Source organism: Corvus brachyrhynchos, unplaced genomic scaffold (assembly GCF_000691975.1).
Source record: "Corvus brachyrhynchos isolate BGI_N302 unplaced genomic scaffold, ASM69197v1 scaffold114, whole genome shotgun sequence".
In the NCBI taxonomy this organism is placed as follows: Eukaryota; Metazoa; Chordata; class Aves; order Passeriformes; family Corvidae; genus Corvus; species Corvus brachyrhynchos.
Window position 1 is genome coordinate 21,233 of NW_008238337.1, and position 19,023 is coordinate 40,255.

The window sequence follows — 19,023 nt, forward strand, 5'->3', positions numbered from 1 at the left end:
ATGCTCATCTGGTCATCAGCCACCGACCTGCTCTTCTCACTGCTGCCGTGACGTGGGTAGGTGACCATGTCCAGCTTGTTTTTAGAGGATTTATCATCTTCTCCTGTTACACACCTTGTGCTGGCAGGGCTGCAGCTCTTGTGGCTGCTCCCTTGGGCAAACAGTTTGATCGTCACACGCCACAATGGGCATTAGGGAGACATTGTTGAACATCAATACCTCCTTTGATGACTTTTTTCCTTCAGTCTGGGCTATCTCTGCTATATTCTCTTTCCCCAAATTTCCTTATTTGCAATCCAGCTCCCAGTGCCTCACACCACACCCACATACAGACCCATCTTATCCTCTCCAGAGCCTGAGACACTCATGAAAGGGGTTAATGCTCATTTCCAAACATACATCACTGCTACCAAAACCAAGGAGGAGCTGCTCCCAGGAGCTGTATGGGACTGAGCCTGCTTGGTGCATTCCCACCACCCAGCTCCCGACAGGCTGGGCCACACATCCGTATAATTTCTGCCCCTCTCTGCTCAGCAATGTCCTGCAGAGCAGTACCAGAGGGTGGCAATGATTATAAGTGTGGTTCTTACAAAGATCATGATGTCAATATTGTAATAAAGAAGCAGTGAGGTTGGAAAGGTCCCTGTGGAGCTCAGGGGATTGTCACATTCCCTGAGAATGGCTTGAGACTAAGAAGATGGCTACTTTTTTGCACAAAATTAACCATGGCTGATCCTGCCCAGTCCTTAGTGCTCCTCACCAGGCTTGAGGTGTTAGAGCAGGGAGATATCTTTTGCTGAGTTTTGCCTTTTCCTTCATAACTGTTATTTGCAGTGTCTGTAACCAGCTGAGATTTTTATAACCTATGCTGTTTTCCCTGGCACTAAGAGAGAACAAGACATATGCTGAACAAGACATATGCTCTCTGACATTTTAATGCCGGACTGACAACCTTGGGGATATTTTTATATCACCTACCAAGTAGTTGTTTTTGAATCAGTAGGGAGAACAAAATAAATAAAAGATGAAGCTCGGATAGCTCAAAGATCTTCAAAATAGAGGGCAGCTTTTCGCTGTCAGGCTCATCCCTCATCCCTTGGTGGTGCTTGGAGGGACACTCCCTGCAGGCATGCTGGCTCTGAGCTCGCTCCTTCACATGAGTTTGTTTCACAATGAGCATTCCTAACCACCAGCTGCAAAACTGACTCCATCACTAACACATCCGCTGTGGCAAGCTGCTGACTGCAGCACTTGCCTCTGCCCTGTACATCTGCAGATCAAAACTGCTGCTTTTTTTTCCCTTCCTGATAAGAGCCATCAGTTGGGGCTGCACAGCAGCATGAAGCAAGGAGCAGGTGTAATCCTGAAGGATCAGCCTGTCCAGACCTTTAACTTTTACCTCAAGACCTCCTCCAGCACCCCTGGTGAACACTCCTGCCCACAAACACCCAGGGGGATGGACAGAGGTCAACCAGTGGACAGGAAGAAGGTATTAGCTTGTTTCAGAGAAGACAATTAGGTTTAACCAAAGTTGTTAGGCTGTGGCAGCAGGATCCCACTAGGAGACTGGCAGAGGAGGTGGCATGACAAGTAAATTAGCAGCTGGTGGCTGCAGAGAGGACATTCTGTCAAAACATGCCTGACACGAAGGCTGGGGACCTGATCCCCACAGATGATTTTGCAGCTGACGAACACTTGCTTCTGATACTCCCTCTGCTTATTAAAACTCTGCTTCAGATGAGGTGAAAATAAAAAAGAATAGAACTGCAACTTGTAACCATCCTGATGTCAGGTAACAATCAGGAGATGGCAGGAAAAAACTGGGCCTTCTTCCCAGCAGAACACAGAGCCCCTTACCCTAATAGTATACTTTAAAAATAGGAAACTTGGGCATGTGGCAGTGAAGCCACCCAAAACATGCCAAAGGCACAGAATGCAGTCCCCATCCAAGAGCTCCACCAGCCACATACCCAACCCGCAACCTTCCATATCCCAGAAGAGATGGGGACTGGGGTTGGGCAACAGGGAGCTCTGCAATTGCTGGCAGGATAAGGAGAAACATGGAGATGCCATTGAGACTTCCAGGAGCATAAGTGTGTCCTCAGCACTGCCTGAGCTGATTTTGCTAGCAAGGCTGAGAGAGGAATCAGAAGAAGAAGATGGGATCCTGAAGCCTGGGGTGAAGGTGTGGCAGAGACTAAACCACTCCAGCCACCAGAGAAGAAGAGGGAAATTGTGAGCCCTTGTGTTTGGCTGCAGGTCTCCCACCCTGACCTACCTGATGATCGGAAGGTCCAATATTCGTCATCGTCAAAATGAGTGTCCCCTGCTGTGTGATGGTCTCCAGGGAAGAAAGCATGTGCCACCGTCCCACCAGGCCCGTCGAAGGGATAGCCATCATGGTGATCTGCCTTGGAGAAGTCTATCTGGATGTCAGCATTGTTTCCTGCCACTTCATGGAAATTCAGCGGGGTGATGTCACTCCAGACCTTCAGGGCATAATACATCAGGGCTCGGACAGTGTCGTGGCCCAGGTGGGACTCTTTTGGGAAGGTGCGAACTCTGAAATAAAGAGGGCAAACAAGAGGATGGGTCAGTAGCATGAGAGATCTCCAAGAATCACCCAAACTGGCTCTGCAGGTGCCTGTGCATCAGCACCTCAGTGAGGCCTTCAGAATTTTTTTCATTTTTGGGCTGAGCTGGAATGGAAGAAAAGTCAATGTTTCCTGTATAACCCAACTTTGAAAAAGAATTCCTAATATAATTGATTTGATACAGGAAATGAAAAGACAAAGAAGCAGCAAGGCACCTTGGCTTCTAAAGGAGCATATTTAGATAATCTTTCATTGACAATTTTGACAAAAATATACACACTTTCCAAGTAAACATACCGTTGACTGAGTAATTATTGACAAAAGCCAATTCCGATGGATAACTTCTGACCAGCTCTACCCCAGTATTACCCCAGTAATAACAGATACGTTATTTTTTGTGCACCAGCACACCAGCCAAAGTGTTCATGAAATATTCATGGTTTGACAGATTTTTAAAGGCTAAAGCAACAATTATGATCACCTCACTTGCCCTCCCACGTAATACAGCTGTGACAGCATCACTTGGTACCGCACCGCTCCCCGTCACCAACGGGCAGCAATGACTTAACTACACTTCAATAGGTAATTACAGGTGTCAGAAGGGGATGTCACAGTACTCAAGCTCTTCCTGAGTAGCGATTTGAGTGCTGAGAGATGCCATGGATCAGAAAAGGGGAGTAGGAATGACTTCGTTGCTGAGGTTGGGAGCTTTTGCTTTCACAAATATTCACGTAAATCCCATGCCCTCAAGAGACAGGCAGCCCAAAGAAGGCACCACCTTCAGGCCAGGGCGAAACTAGTCAGGATTAAATCTAGGATAGTGCAAAAATGGACTTGTGAGAATAAGCAGAAATCTCAGTAACAGTTCCTCTGAAGTGCTTGGGAAGCTCCAGAGATGGTGGGAATGAGTGGGTGAATCAGGCAAAACACATCACAGCCAAATGAGCAAAAATCATTCATAGCTTCGCCTTTGCTATCTTTAAACTCTTTGGTTTGGAAAGAAAAACCTTATTGACTAATCTAAATGACTGAACATACTTATAACCAGATGATTGTGGAGCTTCAAAGAAAACACATTTGTAAAGGAGACAGCACAGAGGTACAAAAAGTATGAGCACAGGATTAGAAAAGACAATTTTTAGGCAATTTTTAATTTATAGAAGAGACTGTGTCTGGATGTAATCCTCCACAGTACAGAGAAAAAGGCCACCTGGATTCCAGATATTCATTAACTATCTGTCTTCATCTTTCATAGCATTCCTCGGGATTTAGGTAAACCCTTTGCTGCTTTAATTTCTACTGAGTAAGTCATTATACGTGTAAATCACACCATGTTTAGTCCAGGAATTATGACCTTTCTCCAAAATCATGGTGCCTAAGGCACAGAGTCACATTTGGGAACACTATCTGCTCTTTCCTCCTCAAGGCCTGCTCACCACGTGAGCTGTTTTCCTTTCCTTTTTTTTCCAGCTGTAGAATGAGGATAATAAATCACATCTCCCTTGTACAAGGATGGTGTATAGAAAGCCCTGTCTAAAAACCAAATATTATTAATATTCCTCCCAACATCTGACTCCAGAAACATTACATTAAGGCAGAAACAGTATCGACACCTATTTTACTTCTTATAAAAAGTCCTGCGTCTCTGAGCTGACCCACATTTTATTAATATGCTGCAGGTGTAGGTGAGAAGTCCCTTATCCTTTATTCATTATCACTGTCATTTTTCAAGAGAATCCCATCAGGGTTTTTCAATGCAGCGTCTGATTTCATTGCTGGAGCTCTGCTAATTGTTTTCAATGAGATTAGGAAAAGACTGTTATGCTGATAGGATGTTTGTTGGCCTTGCATCACCCAATTCCACTGAAAAGGAGGCACATTTCTAACAGCATGCAGATAAATAAGCTTCCTCCTACCTTTATTTATTTAGTAGTAGTAGTAGTAGTAATAGTAGTAGTAGTAATAGTAATAGTAGTAGTAGTAAATGGTGCTTAGCTTCCCAGTGGATGTAAATCCCTTCTGAGACTCCTCTTACAGAGCTTGGATCTTGGGCAAAAGCCTGGTGTGAGTAATTGGAGAGAATGCTCCAGACAGCCTCTGCCAAGCCGGAGGGAGGGTGATGAGGACTGAGCTGCTCAGTTCCCCCAACCACCCCACCGACAATGCCCTAAGCTGTAGGGTCAGTCACATCCCTCTGCAAATCACACTCTGGGACATCCTGAGGAGTCTATCCCCGTGGTGGATGGGGCTGCAGGAGGGAGCATCAGCCATGACACTGGAACTGGCAGTTGCCGAGCTGGATGTGGTGCTGATGGGCACAATCGGATGCCAAGGAGAAAATCTCCCCTCTGCGTTTAGAGCTCAGCCAGGCAGCAGCACTGCTGTGCAGATAAATGAATGCTGACTCTCACACAGTGCTGCCAGTCCTTCACGTGTCCTCCTTTGCCTGACTCACCCTAACCAGACTTTGTGTCTGGGGTGGTTCATAAGGAGAGACTGGAGAGGACTGATGTGCCTCTGTTTGCCGTTGAGGGGCACCCACACCTATTTTGATTTCTGGGTTGCTTATTGGTTTTTGTCCTCCCAAAGACAAAAGTGGGAGAGTATCAGTGATGGATGAGAAATCAATAGGTCATTAATGAAAGCACTCTTTCACTTTCCCAGCCCTGAAACCACAGACAAATAAAATAAATGCAGAGAACTACCAAACACAGCAGGCTAAGGACTGCTTGATAAACCCACACTGATTTTTCTCACAAGAGGAGGGAAGAGGGGATAGTTAAAAGGGTGGATGCTTTCTGCCTTGGCAAAGTTGCTTTTCCAGCTGCCCAGAGCCATCCATGGCACAGCAGCCCTGATCCAGTGCTACCCTGGCAGTGCTGCAACATCCCATTCCCAATGTCACAGGAGGAATGCAGTGGGTGCTTGAACCTTCCATCAGCCCTCTCCCAGCACTTAGACTGTCACCCAAAAATGTTCAGTTTTTTCATTCTCCTGTCCTTTATCATGCACAGAATGCCAGTCACCCACAAGCCATTGTGCCTCCACACACCTGCCTGCTCTCTGCTTCAGCTGATCGGGGATTTTCCTATGAGGGTCCCAGTTGCCTGTGACAGGGGCATTACAACAACCCTAAGGCAGCTTGACAACTTGGCCAACTGTCACCCCCAGACATGGGGCACAAGGCAGTCTGGGCTTGGGATGGGAGGTCCCTATGGCAGGATGCCACTGATTGAAGGACAAAGCAGGAAGATCAGGACCGCTGTGGGGATGGGAGTGCGGGACTGAGGGTTGCACACCCTTCCCCTTGACTGCCACCCCTCCGTGCCTGAACACATCCACATCCTGGGCTCAGGCAGTGGCACACCTCCCCTCAGGAGGCGGCTCAGGACACTCACAGCAAGGGTGGGCACTGACTGACAGGTGTCACTGCTCCTCTGCCAGTGGGGTCAGTCTGCACCCGCTCCGGCACCCCATGACCTGAGCATCGCAGTGTCCGAGACTGCAGCTCTGATGAGGTGGCACAAGGGAGTAGTCCTTAACTAAACAGATGAAAGCCAGCTCAGTTCAGCACTGAAAGAAAAAAACTGGGAAACTTAAAAAGCTGAGCTTCCAGGCTGCCCCTGCCTCAGGGAGCTCAAAGTGTGCAGAGATGGGTCATGGCCCTGCTTCTGCACTTCCCAGGACTGTGGGGAGACAGCGAGCACTGGGAAGAAATGGAGATGCCATCTATGAACTCCCCCTCTGTGGGGCGTAACCAGAAGCAAGAAAGCAAAATCAGCAAGTGACAAACCAGGCTGCAAACATGAGGAGGAAGTGGCTGCGGGCAGCTCCGGCGCTGATGCCGGCAGAGGGCATCCACAGCACGCCACTCTCTCAGCAGCTGCCTTGGCACCTGGGGAGAGCATAGGGAAAATAAAGTAATAACAAAAACAATCCTGTGAAAATAAAATTTCTATGCTGTAATATCCTGGAAAATCTACATGGAGATGAGGCACAGAAGACCATCTATTTCTGATGCTGTAATGGGATGCTACAAGGCTGTACTGTGAGCCGTGCAGGATGCAGCCTGTACTGTTTTGCTCCCTGAGCCCTCCAGTCCCACCAGTTGGTTGTACTCAAAGGTAAAAAGAAGAAACCTGAATGACCTGTATATCTATAAAATTTTGTTTGCCCAAAATTGCCTTTTCAATCAGTGCACATGCCTATTTCGAGGCCCTCCTTTCCTACAGCTTTGCTTACCTGTTTATCTCAGCCTTGCAATTGTTCACGTTTTTCTTCAACTTTTAAATCCATGTCAGAGTAGCATTTAGTTTTGTTTTCCTCTTTTAAAATCTTCAATCAATGTGTAAAAGGTAAGCGAGTAAAACTTTATGTCTCTGTTGGCTGATTTTCATGGTATTTTCCAAAAAGCCAGTTTAATCTCAAGTGCTAGATGTAAATACTACATTGGAGTTTCTGTAATGCTATAGCCTTCTGCTGGCTGCAACCTACAGCTGTAAAATACAGTCCTTTCTTGGACAAAAGCCAAGCTCTTGGAAAGGATCAAAGAATAAAAAGCAGAAATTACTTTGTCAGGAGATGGATTTTTTTTTTATGCCTTACATATAATATTGTCTCACACCTAAACCCCTTTTTATGGCATCCTTGCTGCAGCATCACAGTTTCCAAGGGGGTGGGAGGCGGGGCATATCCCAGGACTGCACCCATCAGAACAGTCGGACCCCATTTCACCTCCACGTTTCTCTCCAGCCTGGAATTGAGGATACTGTGTCAGCACATCCGAAGTCCTGGTGGCACCTGCAGTGCCAGTCCCCTGACCGTGCTGCCCAGCCACCACACCTGCCCTGCCATGGGATGTCACTCAGGTTTGTCAGGAGCTGCTGGGGTCAGGCTCTGCGCAAGCCATGCCCCTGCACTGGCTCTGGCAGATTCCAGAACACCAGGGTAGGTTTTTTTGTTGCTCCCAAAGGATTGTCTCCTTTCTGAAATGTGAAGTTTATTCCCCTTTCCCCATCGAGTCAGGGCTGGGCAACAGGGAGACAGGCTGAGTTTTTATAATATGGGTCACTTTACGACATGAAGCCATCTATGAACCAAAATTGTTTCTTACTGGAGCTGAATTATGTTTATCTTTTCTCAAAATAAAGTCTCAAAGGAACCTGCGGGAACATAGACCAAATCTCTGCTAAGACCAGTTTCAACACGTGTCGACAGCAACAGCCAAGCTGAGGTTTGTTACTGCAGCGGGAAGAGGACTCTCTAGGGGCTATGCCAGGATCAAAGAGAAACTTACTATTAATTAGGAGAACTTTCCATAAGATCCATGTGTGTTTTCAGGACAGTAGAAGCACCTCATGCTGCACACTGCTCTTAGAGGAACAATCACGGCAGCACATGGTATTTGAGGGAGCACAAATCTTGGTGGGACATGGATCAGTTTGCTTGCCAACCCTGACCTGCAGCATGTTTCTGAAAGCTGGACCTGAACTTCTGTGTGTCACAGGTGCAGAGGGACCCACATGTGTCACTGCCTGACATTGAGGGAAAAATACTCCCCTGTGGCAGAGATAAGGAGAAAAAAAGTGACTTTATTTCCCAGAAAATGCTCCTACCCTTGGACTCAGGTGGGGCAAGAGAAGAAGCTCCAGGCTTGGCAGCTGCTTGAGACAGCACAGAGTCCTAATGAACTCAAGAAAAAGGATGGTCTAAGAACCATTGCAACCCATAAAAAAGCTCCCACCTAATTCACTAGCCAAATCTGCACTGTTCCCAGGCATTGACAAGTGGGTCCAAGAAGTCACTGCTGAGACTGTCAAGAGAAGAGTTAAAATAAATAGTCTGTGGGGTCCTGGGAGCACAGAGGGACACGTTTTAACCATCACCCTGAAACTCATCTCAAAGCCGTATTTAACAAAGGTGTCCGTGGAATTGGTCTTTTGCTGCAAGATTTCAGCAGGGATAGATGAATTCCTACCTCCAGGACAAATTCCTTTTGCTCCACTTGGTGACAGCCTGGGCAAATCGCTTCCTCCTGGTCTCTGCAATGCTGAGGTCGGGCAGAGAGCAGCGAGGGGTCTTCATCAGCTCCAGGGTGGCTTCATCTAGGGTTAGAGAAAAAACAAGAAATCACGGGAATGGTGGGTTAAGAAATCCCAGGGGGACAAAGAGATGGGAAATGAAGTGCTAAGAATGTACTAGAAGGGCAAAAGTCCATACTCAGGAGCCCATTGGGGCATGGCACCAGTCCCAGCATGTCGTGGTGACACCCACAGAACACTGAGCCCCCTACGTCTCACTGCTGCTCCAAGCACTGGGCAGCAATTCCTACTGGAAGCCCACCTGTGGCCAGCTCTGATTATATTTTAAAACATATTTTTTTAAATATTCAGTTTGGTTCTCTATTGGTGAATTTCCCAGTATTCCTCTGGCAAGGAGAAGCATTCACATGTAAAAAAACTCCATCTCTGTTCAGCTAGATCATTTGAAGAATGTCTATATTCCTTCTTATTAATTTTTAAAAACTAATGAAAGCTTCAAGTGTCTATTCTCACTAGCTGAAATGCAGAAAGGTTGTTTCATTCACTCATTTCCCTGCTGACTTTACCTCTTGAACTCTGTTTTCATGAACAAACCCACATCTATGACCTGTCCAGGGCAACCATTCCTCCCCCCAGCCCATTTCAAACACCCCCTCTGAAAATGCAATTTGAAAGGCCACCCCTGTTCCTGGGTCTCCTGCAGCTCATGATGCAGTGGAAGAGAAATAATTGCATGTGCTCAATTGAGACCAGAGAAAGGAAGTCCCAGTGTTAGGATGCAGCCACAGCTCTGGGGGACCAGCGGAGGGACGCTGGGGTGTTGGGATGGATGGAGACCACCTGCTAATTAGCTGCTTCTCCTTAATTGTGCCCCGAGCAGCGGAAGCTCAATGGCCCCGTGGCGGGAGGGTCATGGAGGGGAGGAGAGCAGAGAGGTGCCCTCCTGCAGGCCAGGATAATGGTGGCTTTCTCCTTCCATCAATGAAGGCATTTAGAGGAATGACCCCGGCCATGCTGGTGAACTCGTGCTGCTTCAGCCTGCCCTTGGACTGCTCCCTCCCAGGCAGATGTGCCCACCACACAGATGCCACTCCCTGCCCCTGCCGCCCAACGGAGCTGCTGGAGCAGATGATGGGCTCCCGGCTGGCTGGGCATGACTGGGGAGTACCTGGAGCTGCTGTGGCTCAGTGAGATCCCAGGAGAGCCCCAAAAAATGCACTGTGGGCAGGAGCAAACAGGGTTGGGGTGATACAACACCATCCTTCGCCCTTCCCTGCCTGTGCCCCAGCAGCAAAAAACCCAAAATATCTACGTATACAAATCGAGAGGCTTAATCAGGATTTTTGTTCAATTCAATTTGATGGTGCACGTAAGGCTTTGAACAGGACAACTTTCTCCCCCTTTTTTTCCCCTTGTCTTTTTTACGCTTTTTGTTGGTTTACTTATTTTTGGAACACACCAAGAGCTATTTTAAGCACACTGAGAACCCCAAGGGTTTGTGGGTCTGTTGAAATAATTGCTTGCCTCAGGTTCTTGAAACCACAAGGCAACAGAGCACCTGAGCCATGTAATTACTCTTACAGCTGCAAACTGGGCTGTATGCTCCACCCATGTGAGCTTCTCCTGGAGCTTTTGCTGATGCTGCTCCAGAACACAATTACAAGTCCCTTTTCCCCTGCGGACCTGCAAGAAGCCATCCCTGCCTCGCTCTGCGCCAAGGAGAGGAGGGGTCATCAGCCACTGACCTAGGACTCCTGTGGCCTCAAGCCCTCCGAACCTCTGCATGGCAGTGATGGCCTTGGTGAGCTCCTCCTGCGTCTGCAGCTGCCCTGTGACAGGGTCCGGAGGAGGCAGATACCCAAATTTTGTCAGCCAGTCCTGTGAAACAAGGCGAGGGGGAAATGAGAAGAGAAAAGGAAGGAAATACAGACACAGGGAAAGACGCTCTGAAGGTCCTCTTCCTTCAGTGCACCCTGATGGTTTGAGGGCGTTAGCTTAATTAGCTGCTTCTCCTTAATTGTGCCCCGAGCAGCGGAAGCTCGATGGCCCTGTGGCAAGATGGTCATGGAGGGGAGGAGAGCAGAGAGGTGCCCTCCTTCAGGCAGGAGTCTTTTCCCACTTAAATGATTCTGTTGGAGTGGCTTGTTTTACCTTGACCTTCACAACACCAAGATTTTGTTTGGAAATACACTCAACCATGAAGTCTCCAAGCCCCCTTTGAATCACACAGTCATCCAAGACTTGATGCAGATGACCTCAGCATTGACACAAAAATGACCCCCCCTCTCCAGCATTTCCACGCTCCCTGGTTTAATCATCTTCCTGCCAGTTGCCCTAAAGTATTTAGAGCCAGGTGTGGGTCTCTCTACCACCAGAAAGCAGCAGGGAGCTGTGGAACCCCTGGACATCCCTCTTTCCCAAAGCCTAGGCAGGCACAGCCATGTGCAAGTGATCCCCTTGCCACAGGTGTCTCATTAAACCCAAACCCACTGTTTGATAGGAATTTTCCTCTCAAAGGACAATGTATTTTTATGAAGACTTTTCTCTTTCTCTCTTCAGGCTAAAATGGATAGGAAAAAAAAGCCATCAATATCCTTCTTAAAACTGCTTTTTAAATGTCTCGTGAATTATCTTTCTAAATCCTTTCTTACCTTCCCTCTCTCTCCCTCCCTTCCCTTAGCAGAAGGATGAGCAAGGAATAATAATACCGCACGCAGGGAGTGCCATAAATGACTACTCTCTATTTTCTTTATCTGTATCAAACATTGATCTGTTGAGCCTCTTGAAGACTGATATTGATCCAGACTTCCACTGCGGTCAATACGCCACAAATTTATGGTAGCCAGATTAGTGCCAGGAGTCAGTAGCTGCTTATCGCTACATTCTGAATGTCTCATAGCTTGGTGTCACCTGCAGCTGCCACCCTGAATGCCACAGCACCTCCAGCCTCCTCTCTGCAAAGTGCAATTAAACAGGTTCACACTTACAGAGCTTTATGACAGATATCCCCAGGCTTGGTGTGACTCTCCATTGGGGAGCATGGCCTGCTGTGCTGTATTTCTCAACAGCAATTCACTTCCCTGCCCACCCTCCTTCACAGTTGCCTTATTTCAGTGGAATGGTGTTCTCAGGAAACAGCTTATCTGGCCATTTCTTGTCGCTTAATGCAGCTCCATTAGCCACCACCTTGCTGGGAATGTGTGAGGATCATCACAACCCTTCCTTGTCATCGAGCTGCTGGCCAGGCCCAGCGCTGTCCCCTCTTTTCCCTGCTACTTTTTGTCCCTTTGCATAGCCAAGTCATTTGTGACAGAAATTACAGATACGATTTGTCTTTGATTCTTTGTGAGAAATTGGCTGTGACACGGAGGTCAGCAGCTGGTCCATCAATTGCTGAGGACAGTGGAGTTTAATCTGGTTTCTTCCATGGAGACAGCGTCATTTAGCCTTTAATGACAGTGGAGACACTGCCACACCGGAGACAGCTCGCCTTCCTTGGGAGCTCCTGGGGGTGGAGGCAGCAGCAAAAGGCTGGGGAAAGCAACAGCACAGGGATATCCAACAAAGGTTGTGCAGGTCCTCTTTCCTTCCTAACCCCAAGGGACAGAGAAAGCACAAACACAAATGGACACCCCGAAGCAAGTCAGGGGCTCTCTACATGAAAGATGGAATAAGTGGACAGAGATTGCAAATCCTTCGCTTGATCTACCTTGCAAACACCAATTTCCCTGCAAGTGGTTTTTCATCTAGACCCTCAAGATTATCCTGCTTTGCTCAGATCCTCCTCAGTTTTATAGACCTCTGTGAGACTGCTCTCATTCAGCTCCTTTCCAGTGCAGGGGTTCTGGCTGGTTTCCTCTCTCCTTGTAAGCAAAGCTGATTCGTAACACTGAACTTTAGCATTCCACCTTTGCTTTGGCAGAAAATTTCATGAGGGAAACCGAAGCTGGCATGGAGATGAGAAAGAACAGCAGAAATTGTCTGGCTAATTATCTGTCTGCCCCATGAAAGCTTCTCAAGTATTTTCTTGTCCTTAATAATGACAAAGGCTAAACTTACATACTTCCATAAATAAGAATATGAAAACATTTTCCATTGAGATAACTTCAACACATCCTCTTCTTATTTCCACTGTGATAAACATAGCTCTTTCTTTTGCCAACTCTCATTAGCTTAAAATGTTTAAATGAAATAGGGATTTCATCTGAATGCTGAAATGGGGATTTCATCTGAAAGTTCTATGAACATATTTCTTGCCTGAGCTGGCACGATAAAAACTTTTCCTTAAAAGTGTACTGTGCTAAATGAATTCACCTAATCCCATGAGAAAATTCAGCCTTACCAACTATTTCAAAAGTTTAAAAATTGCTTTATCAAAAAAGATCAGATGAAGCCAATGTCTGACTATATTCCAGCGCCGAGAGGGGCTGGGAATAAGTGGGGCTGCACTACATGACTCATGCCATGCCCCAGGGTAGGTACCTAGGTCTGGGGCTCACATGATCCCAGCTCCATTTTTGTGGGAATCACCACCATCAAAGATGGGTCTGGGAGCGAAGTCCAGAATGAATCTTCTGATCCGGCTCCACCACCGAGCAATACAGAATGAAAGGCTCCTCATTGGCTCAGGTCCAGGAAAAAAAAGAAATAAAAAAGCAAGAAGAAAGAACTGCATGCCTGGCAGAAAGGTCCAAAACCACCCATCCATCTGCCCCTCCTCTCTGCCAGATAAACACAGCTGCCAGCAAGGGCTCCCATGCTGCTCAGCGCAGAGCAGCAGCACACACATTGCCTACAAACCACAGATGGGATATTTATGGATAAAACACTGTCCCTTCTGGGGGCTGGAGGGCCTCCTTGCCCTATTCTGGATGGTGGGACTTGCACCATGTCCTCAGCAGTGGGCAAAAGCCATGGCAACATTCAACTCTCAGGACAGTGGTTCTAGAAAAAGTTAAAAAAAAAAAAAAAGGAATTTTTTCATTTTCCCCTGCCTCTACAATCTTCAAATGATTTCATTTTACCATCCTACCATGGGCGGTACCCAACAAAAGATTTACAAAGTCTTAAACCAACTCCAAAGCACAATCTGCCTTTGCAAAGGTACCCTATGTTAGCAGTGCCACAGCGTCGTTCCTTCACGGAGCAGCTCCACACGTGTTTGGAGACAAATTACTCACTTGGCTGGCTAAAAATAAACTGTATTTTTTTTTCTTATCTAGGTTCCCATCTGTAATGGGGAAAAGCCCGCTTCTTGCCTTAAAAAAAAATGTTTAACAGAATCCAAAACTACACTTTTTTTTCACTTTTATTTTTCCATTTGGAGAAGCACAAAGTTAAGAAAAATGGTAATGCGGTCCTCCCCTCTACAAACAAGCTCTGCTTCAATTTTGGACTTTGTTTTGCTCCTAAAGCCACTTGAATGGAATACCAGGGAGCTGCCAGGGACTGGAGCTTTCCAGGGTCAAGCAATCACCCAGAGCAAAGTGTTGGGTCCAGCAGTAGTGAGGCCTCTGGTATTATTTATATATTATTTATGCAGAGACAATCTTCAGATTAAAAACGGCAATTTAATTTCTTTCATCTCTCCACTTCCTTTGTATCAATATCCTTTTGTCCTAGAACCTACTTACCTGCTTTATTTTAAAATAGATGGTAGATATTGCCCCTCTTTTATGGAAGATTTATGAGCTCTGTAGGGCTGCTTTTACAAATATTAATATTATATAAGATGATGGGCTTATTCAACCACCACAGGCAAAGGAAAGACTCAGTCAGCAAGTTTTCTTCCTGATGACTTCTTTTTAAGGGTGGTAGGCTGGCGTTTACAAGAAGACAAACTACTTCAGGATAACAATGAGAGGATAAACAGGATAAACAGCAAAACAGAAATCAGGATAAGCAGAAAAATTCTACTCAAGTGGGGTCCACACTTCTGCCTACTCTTGTAGTATTAAAATTACTATCTTTCTAAAGCTTAGTCTTGAACAATCAGGACGTTTTTCTTTTTCTCTTGGGGAAAAACAGCCTTAATCCTGTAGAGGTCATAACATTCCCTTTGCTCAGGGATGGAGATTGTTATCCTCAATGTACCCAGCCTGTTGCCAAGCCAAGAGAAGAGCAGAGCTTTACCACAGTCACTGGCTCCTTGGCAGACTCGTGGATCTGACCCTGAGCTTTGCACCACTATGCCAGACTGTCTCCATCCCCATCACATCAAAGCTGAACGAAGAAACTGGAGTTAAATTAAAGACACTGCTGGCATGGGTACAGGCAGCACCCCCAGTGCTCTGCCTGAGGGTGTTGGTGGTGACACCCCTGGGTTCCTCTCCCTGCTCCATGTCATGGCCACCAACATTGCTCCAAACACCTCTTTGCAGCCAGTGACTAACATACCTCTAGAGACGATTTGGATGTGCAACACGCACTGAGAGGATCCTACTATGTCACAGTTTCCAAATCTTTGGGGCAGTCCAAGGCTTGAGCAGAAGCAAGTTGTTTTCCATTGAAAAGATTCCTCTTATTAATATTCTTTGAAAAGCTTTATCAGACTGCACCTTTTCTCATTAATCAAGTGACGTATTGGTTTTATTCATTTTAAAAGGGCGGTGTCATGGCTGCGAGGTTAAGCCCTTACCTTGACCTGAACCTGGCCCTTGGCTTTCTGGCAGGGGCACCCCGGTCCCTCTCCACCGTGGCCCATGCCCCGGACTGCAGCAGGAGCACAAACCACCCCACCACTCTCCTCCATGGCTCATCTCCTGTCTTCCATGCTGGGTAACCACAGAGAAACAGGCTTTGTTTTGGTGGGGTTGCCCAGGGGCGAGAGGATCTTGAAAGCTCCCTTTCCTGCCAAAAGTCCCATTATACCGTGGGTGCAGCCATGCTTCACACATGCTGGGGAAGAAAATCCAAACACACTATTCAACAAAATTAATGACCCAGATTACTAAAATAAAGCTAAAACTCAAACATCCGGAACTAATTTCCAAATTACACTTTGCTTTATCTCTGCAGTTACCATTAAATAGGGTGGAAGCTTTTAAAATAATAATAATTTTAAAAAATCACCAACACCACAAGCTAGATTAAAGGAAATTGCTTTGAGCTGTTTGAGGTTTTCTTCCAAGTTATCGAAGGTTTATGGTATTACAATTTTTACAGTCATTTTCCTGAGATCAAAAGACCCCAGGAACAACACCCGTTAATTAGAGCAACACATATGGTGCTGCAATACTCGGAGGAGCATGTTCCTGCAATGGAACGGCCTCCGGGCCCCACAGAGCCAGCACTTCCCTTCCAAAGGTTGCCACGCACCTCTCTAATGAGCTATCGCATGCACGCAATCAGCTGATTAATTCATTAGGAGAAAAAATTGCAGTTTGGATTACAACCAGAATTTTGGCTGATGCCACTGCTGAACTGCAGGACCAGTTTCATTAGCTGCCGTCAGAGGAGTTGCTTGAATCCAAACAGCTCTTTAATTTGAGCAAACGCTGTGCACAGAATCCAGGGCGGAAGTTAATGCAGCTGCTAATGACTTCTTCTCCCTACTCCTTGCTTTAAATGTTCCATTAGTGGAACAGCCAGCAACTGGATGCTAACTTGGCTGCCTGTGGGTCCTGTCAGATGTGGTCGGGTCTAGCAAAAAACCTCAAATGTTCATTTGAACAGCTCTGCTCGCGTCACCACTCTCCTGGTTGTTGGGGGGGGAGGACGTCCTTCGCCAGGCAAGCTGGGCACAGAGGAGGGCTGTGGTGATTTGGAGACAAGCTTCATCCACTCTGCAAGAGATGTTATACAAGGTGTAAGCATCTCTTTGGTTGGATGGATACCCTTCCCAGAGCCTTCCCAGAAACACAGACTTAATCAATAGATGTTGTAGAAGCAGAAGGAAATTCTCTGCAGACCACAGAATCAACCCCTTTGAACTGAAGATCAAAGAACCAATTCCCACCCATAGAAGGCAGCAGAGCAGCGCAGCACAGCACAGTGTTTACTACAGATGGCTTAGATTTCTTTCCAGAGTACCAAAGAGTGACAAAACATATAAACAAGGTACAGTTTATTCTGCATTTTCAACATAAATGTGTGTTTTTCTTGGTGGAGATTTAATACACCAGGGTTTTAGGGAGTCCTTCAATCACTGGATATTTTCCAGAACATCCTAAAAATTTGCACTCGAAGTCAATGAACAATGCAAAAAAAAAAAAAAAAAAAAAAAACGTGTGTAATTGAAATTCCACATGAACATCTAATAGCAGTTTCAAGAGTAATATTTTTTTGTTTTTAAATCAATCCTAGTTTTGCACTATGCTGCCTGTCATGGTGAAGCATCCTTGGCCAGCATTGAGTTATCTAAGAAGGAAAATAAGAAATGCCGTAAAAAATAAAAAAAAAAAAAAAAAAAAAAAATCCGTGTGTAATTGAAATTCCACATGAACATCTAATAGCAGTTTCAAGAGTAATATTTTTTTGTTTTTAAATCAATCCTAGTTTTGCACTATGCTGCCTGTCATGGTGAAGCATCCTTGGCCAGCATTGAGTTATCTAAGAAGGAAAATAAGAAATGCCGGGTGTACAATGGTCTGTTGAACTGTGATGGGAAGTCAGGTAAATGACCAAATTAGCATCCTTTTATCTTGCTACAGAAATAGCTCTAAACCACGTAACTCATGTCTGGGTTTATGAAAATAGCCCTGCTACATTGTGCAGGTACAGTTGGAGGCTGCCTGTGGCAGGCACAGGAGGCTCTCACCTAGCAGAGGCACATCTTGGTGACAGATGCCTGCAGACAGATCCTGTGCTGAACAGCAACCTTGGGACCTTGGCTCTCCCTGCGTACCCTAAGCACCACTCACTACAAAGGAAAATGCCAGAACTTGCATGGAAAATAAAACCACAATGATTTCTAGTCCTCTGGTGGGCCCAGAGGCCAGTAACATCACTGGAGGGGAGCTAAACTACCCCAGTGCTCAATTCCATTGAGAAGCACAATAAGTAACTACCATTGCAACATACGGCTCATAAATACTGGCATCAGTTTGGATGTGCTTTCAAACCCACTTTAGAGCGTCTGTGCTGCTGGTACCCAGGCTGTGCCTGGCTTTGCATCCTTCAGTGTGGTAGCTGTTGGGTTAATTCACAGGCTTGCTGCAGCTTCATTTACACAGGATGAACCATGGGTATGGTCTTGATTGACGAATCCAGGTAGGATGGACAGTGGCTAAGCACAGTAGAGGAAAACTCATCTCCAGCATAAGAGATGGAGCAACAGGAATCCACAAGACCTGTTAGTCACCACTCTTGAAGCAGCTGCAGATGATGATCTGTGATGTTCGCAGCTCACACAAAACCCCAGGACCCCAGGCAGTTCTGGATGCTGGCTCCTCCTGTGCTGGAGACCAGCAAGCCAGCATGTGCCCAGACCCGGGAAATCCTTTCCCCTGGCATCCCGCTTTCTCTACCAGCATTGCCCACTGTTGTGCTCTGAGCAGGTATGACAGGATCAAATCTAACCTCATATCTGCTGTGACAGGGCTAAATTAAATGTTACCAGATACAGTTCTGACAGCATTTGTAAGCTCACAACTCCTCTCCCTACGTGCCCAGCTGCAATCCACATGTAACCAAGGGAGAGGTTTCCCTGCTTGACACAGCACAAGAAATCACAGTGAGTGCCTCATCCATGAAATCACATCCTCTCTGTATGAAGTGAAAGCCAAGACTTTGTAAATTCAGGGTTTTCTGGGCACAGGACAGGACTACCCCCGGTTTCCTGGAGAATTTTGTACAAGGGTCATCAGAGTCCAAATCTGCCTGGAGGCTGCTGTGAGCAGAGCCAGCTGGGCAGCGCTCCTCAGAAAACATCTGCTGGAGATGGACTGAGGGAACAGAACGTGCCTTGACCTTCTTCTCCCCACGCTCCTCCACCCTGTCCCATCCATACAGCAGGGAGGGCAGGAGCTGTGGCCCATGTCCAAGGGAATTCCAGCATCAGGAGGCTCCCTGAGCCCTCTCAGTCACTGGAGTAAGGACACCTGCCCTGCGTGCAGTGGGGAGGCTCTGTCAGCACACAGATGTTTGGGTTTTTACTTAAAATCTCCAAACCTCCCGAGTATCTGACATAGGGCTATTGACATCACCCAAACAGACTGTGTAGAGAATTTCCAACCACTCCTATCTTCCTGCTGGATTGAGACCAAGATGAGCAAGAGAATGATGAATTCTTTTAAAAGAAGTACAAATTGTGCTTTACCAAACTGAGAATACATGTGGAGGTTCTCCTAAGAGGTGGCATGAGAGGTTCTGATTTTGCTTAATGAGTTTAATGAGCCCGCCCATCTCATCAGACCTGAACAACACACGGCTCACAGTACGTAGGGAAA

The 19,023-nt window shown here is 46.5% G+C and overlaps 1 protein-coding gene across 1 annotated transcript in view; it reads right to left on the reverse strand.

Annotated features, from left to right (window-relative positions):
* The window catches only part of MMP17 (matrix metallopeptidase 17), a 51,852-nt gene that overhangs the window by 12,528 nt on the left and 20,301 nt on the right, over window positions 1–19,023 (reverse strand). Inside the window, exons 2-4 of the mRNA XM_017734697.1 lie at window positions 10,381–10,629; window positions 8,572–8,698; window positions 2,279–2,562 (exon numbers count right to left, since the gene is read on the reverse strand). Of these exons, the coding sequence (XP_017590186.1) occupies window positions 2,279–2,562; window positions 8,572–8,698; window positions 10,381–10,629 (660 nt within the window). The remainder of the gene's footprint in view (window positions 1–2,278; window positions 2,563–8,571; window positions 8,699–10,380; window positions 10,630–19,023) is intronic.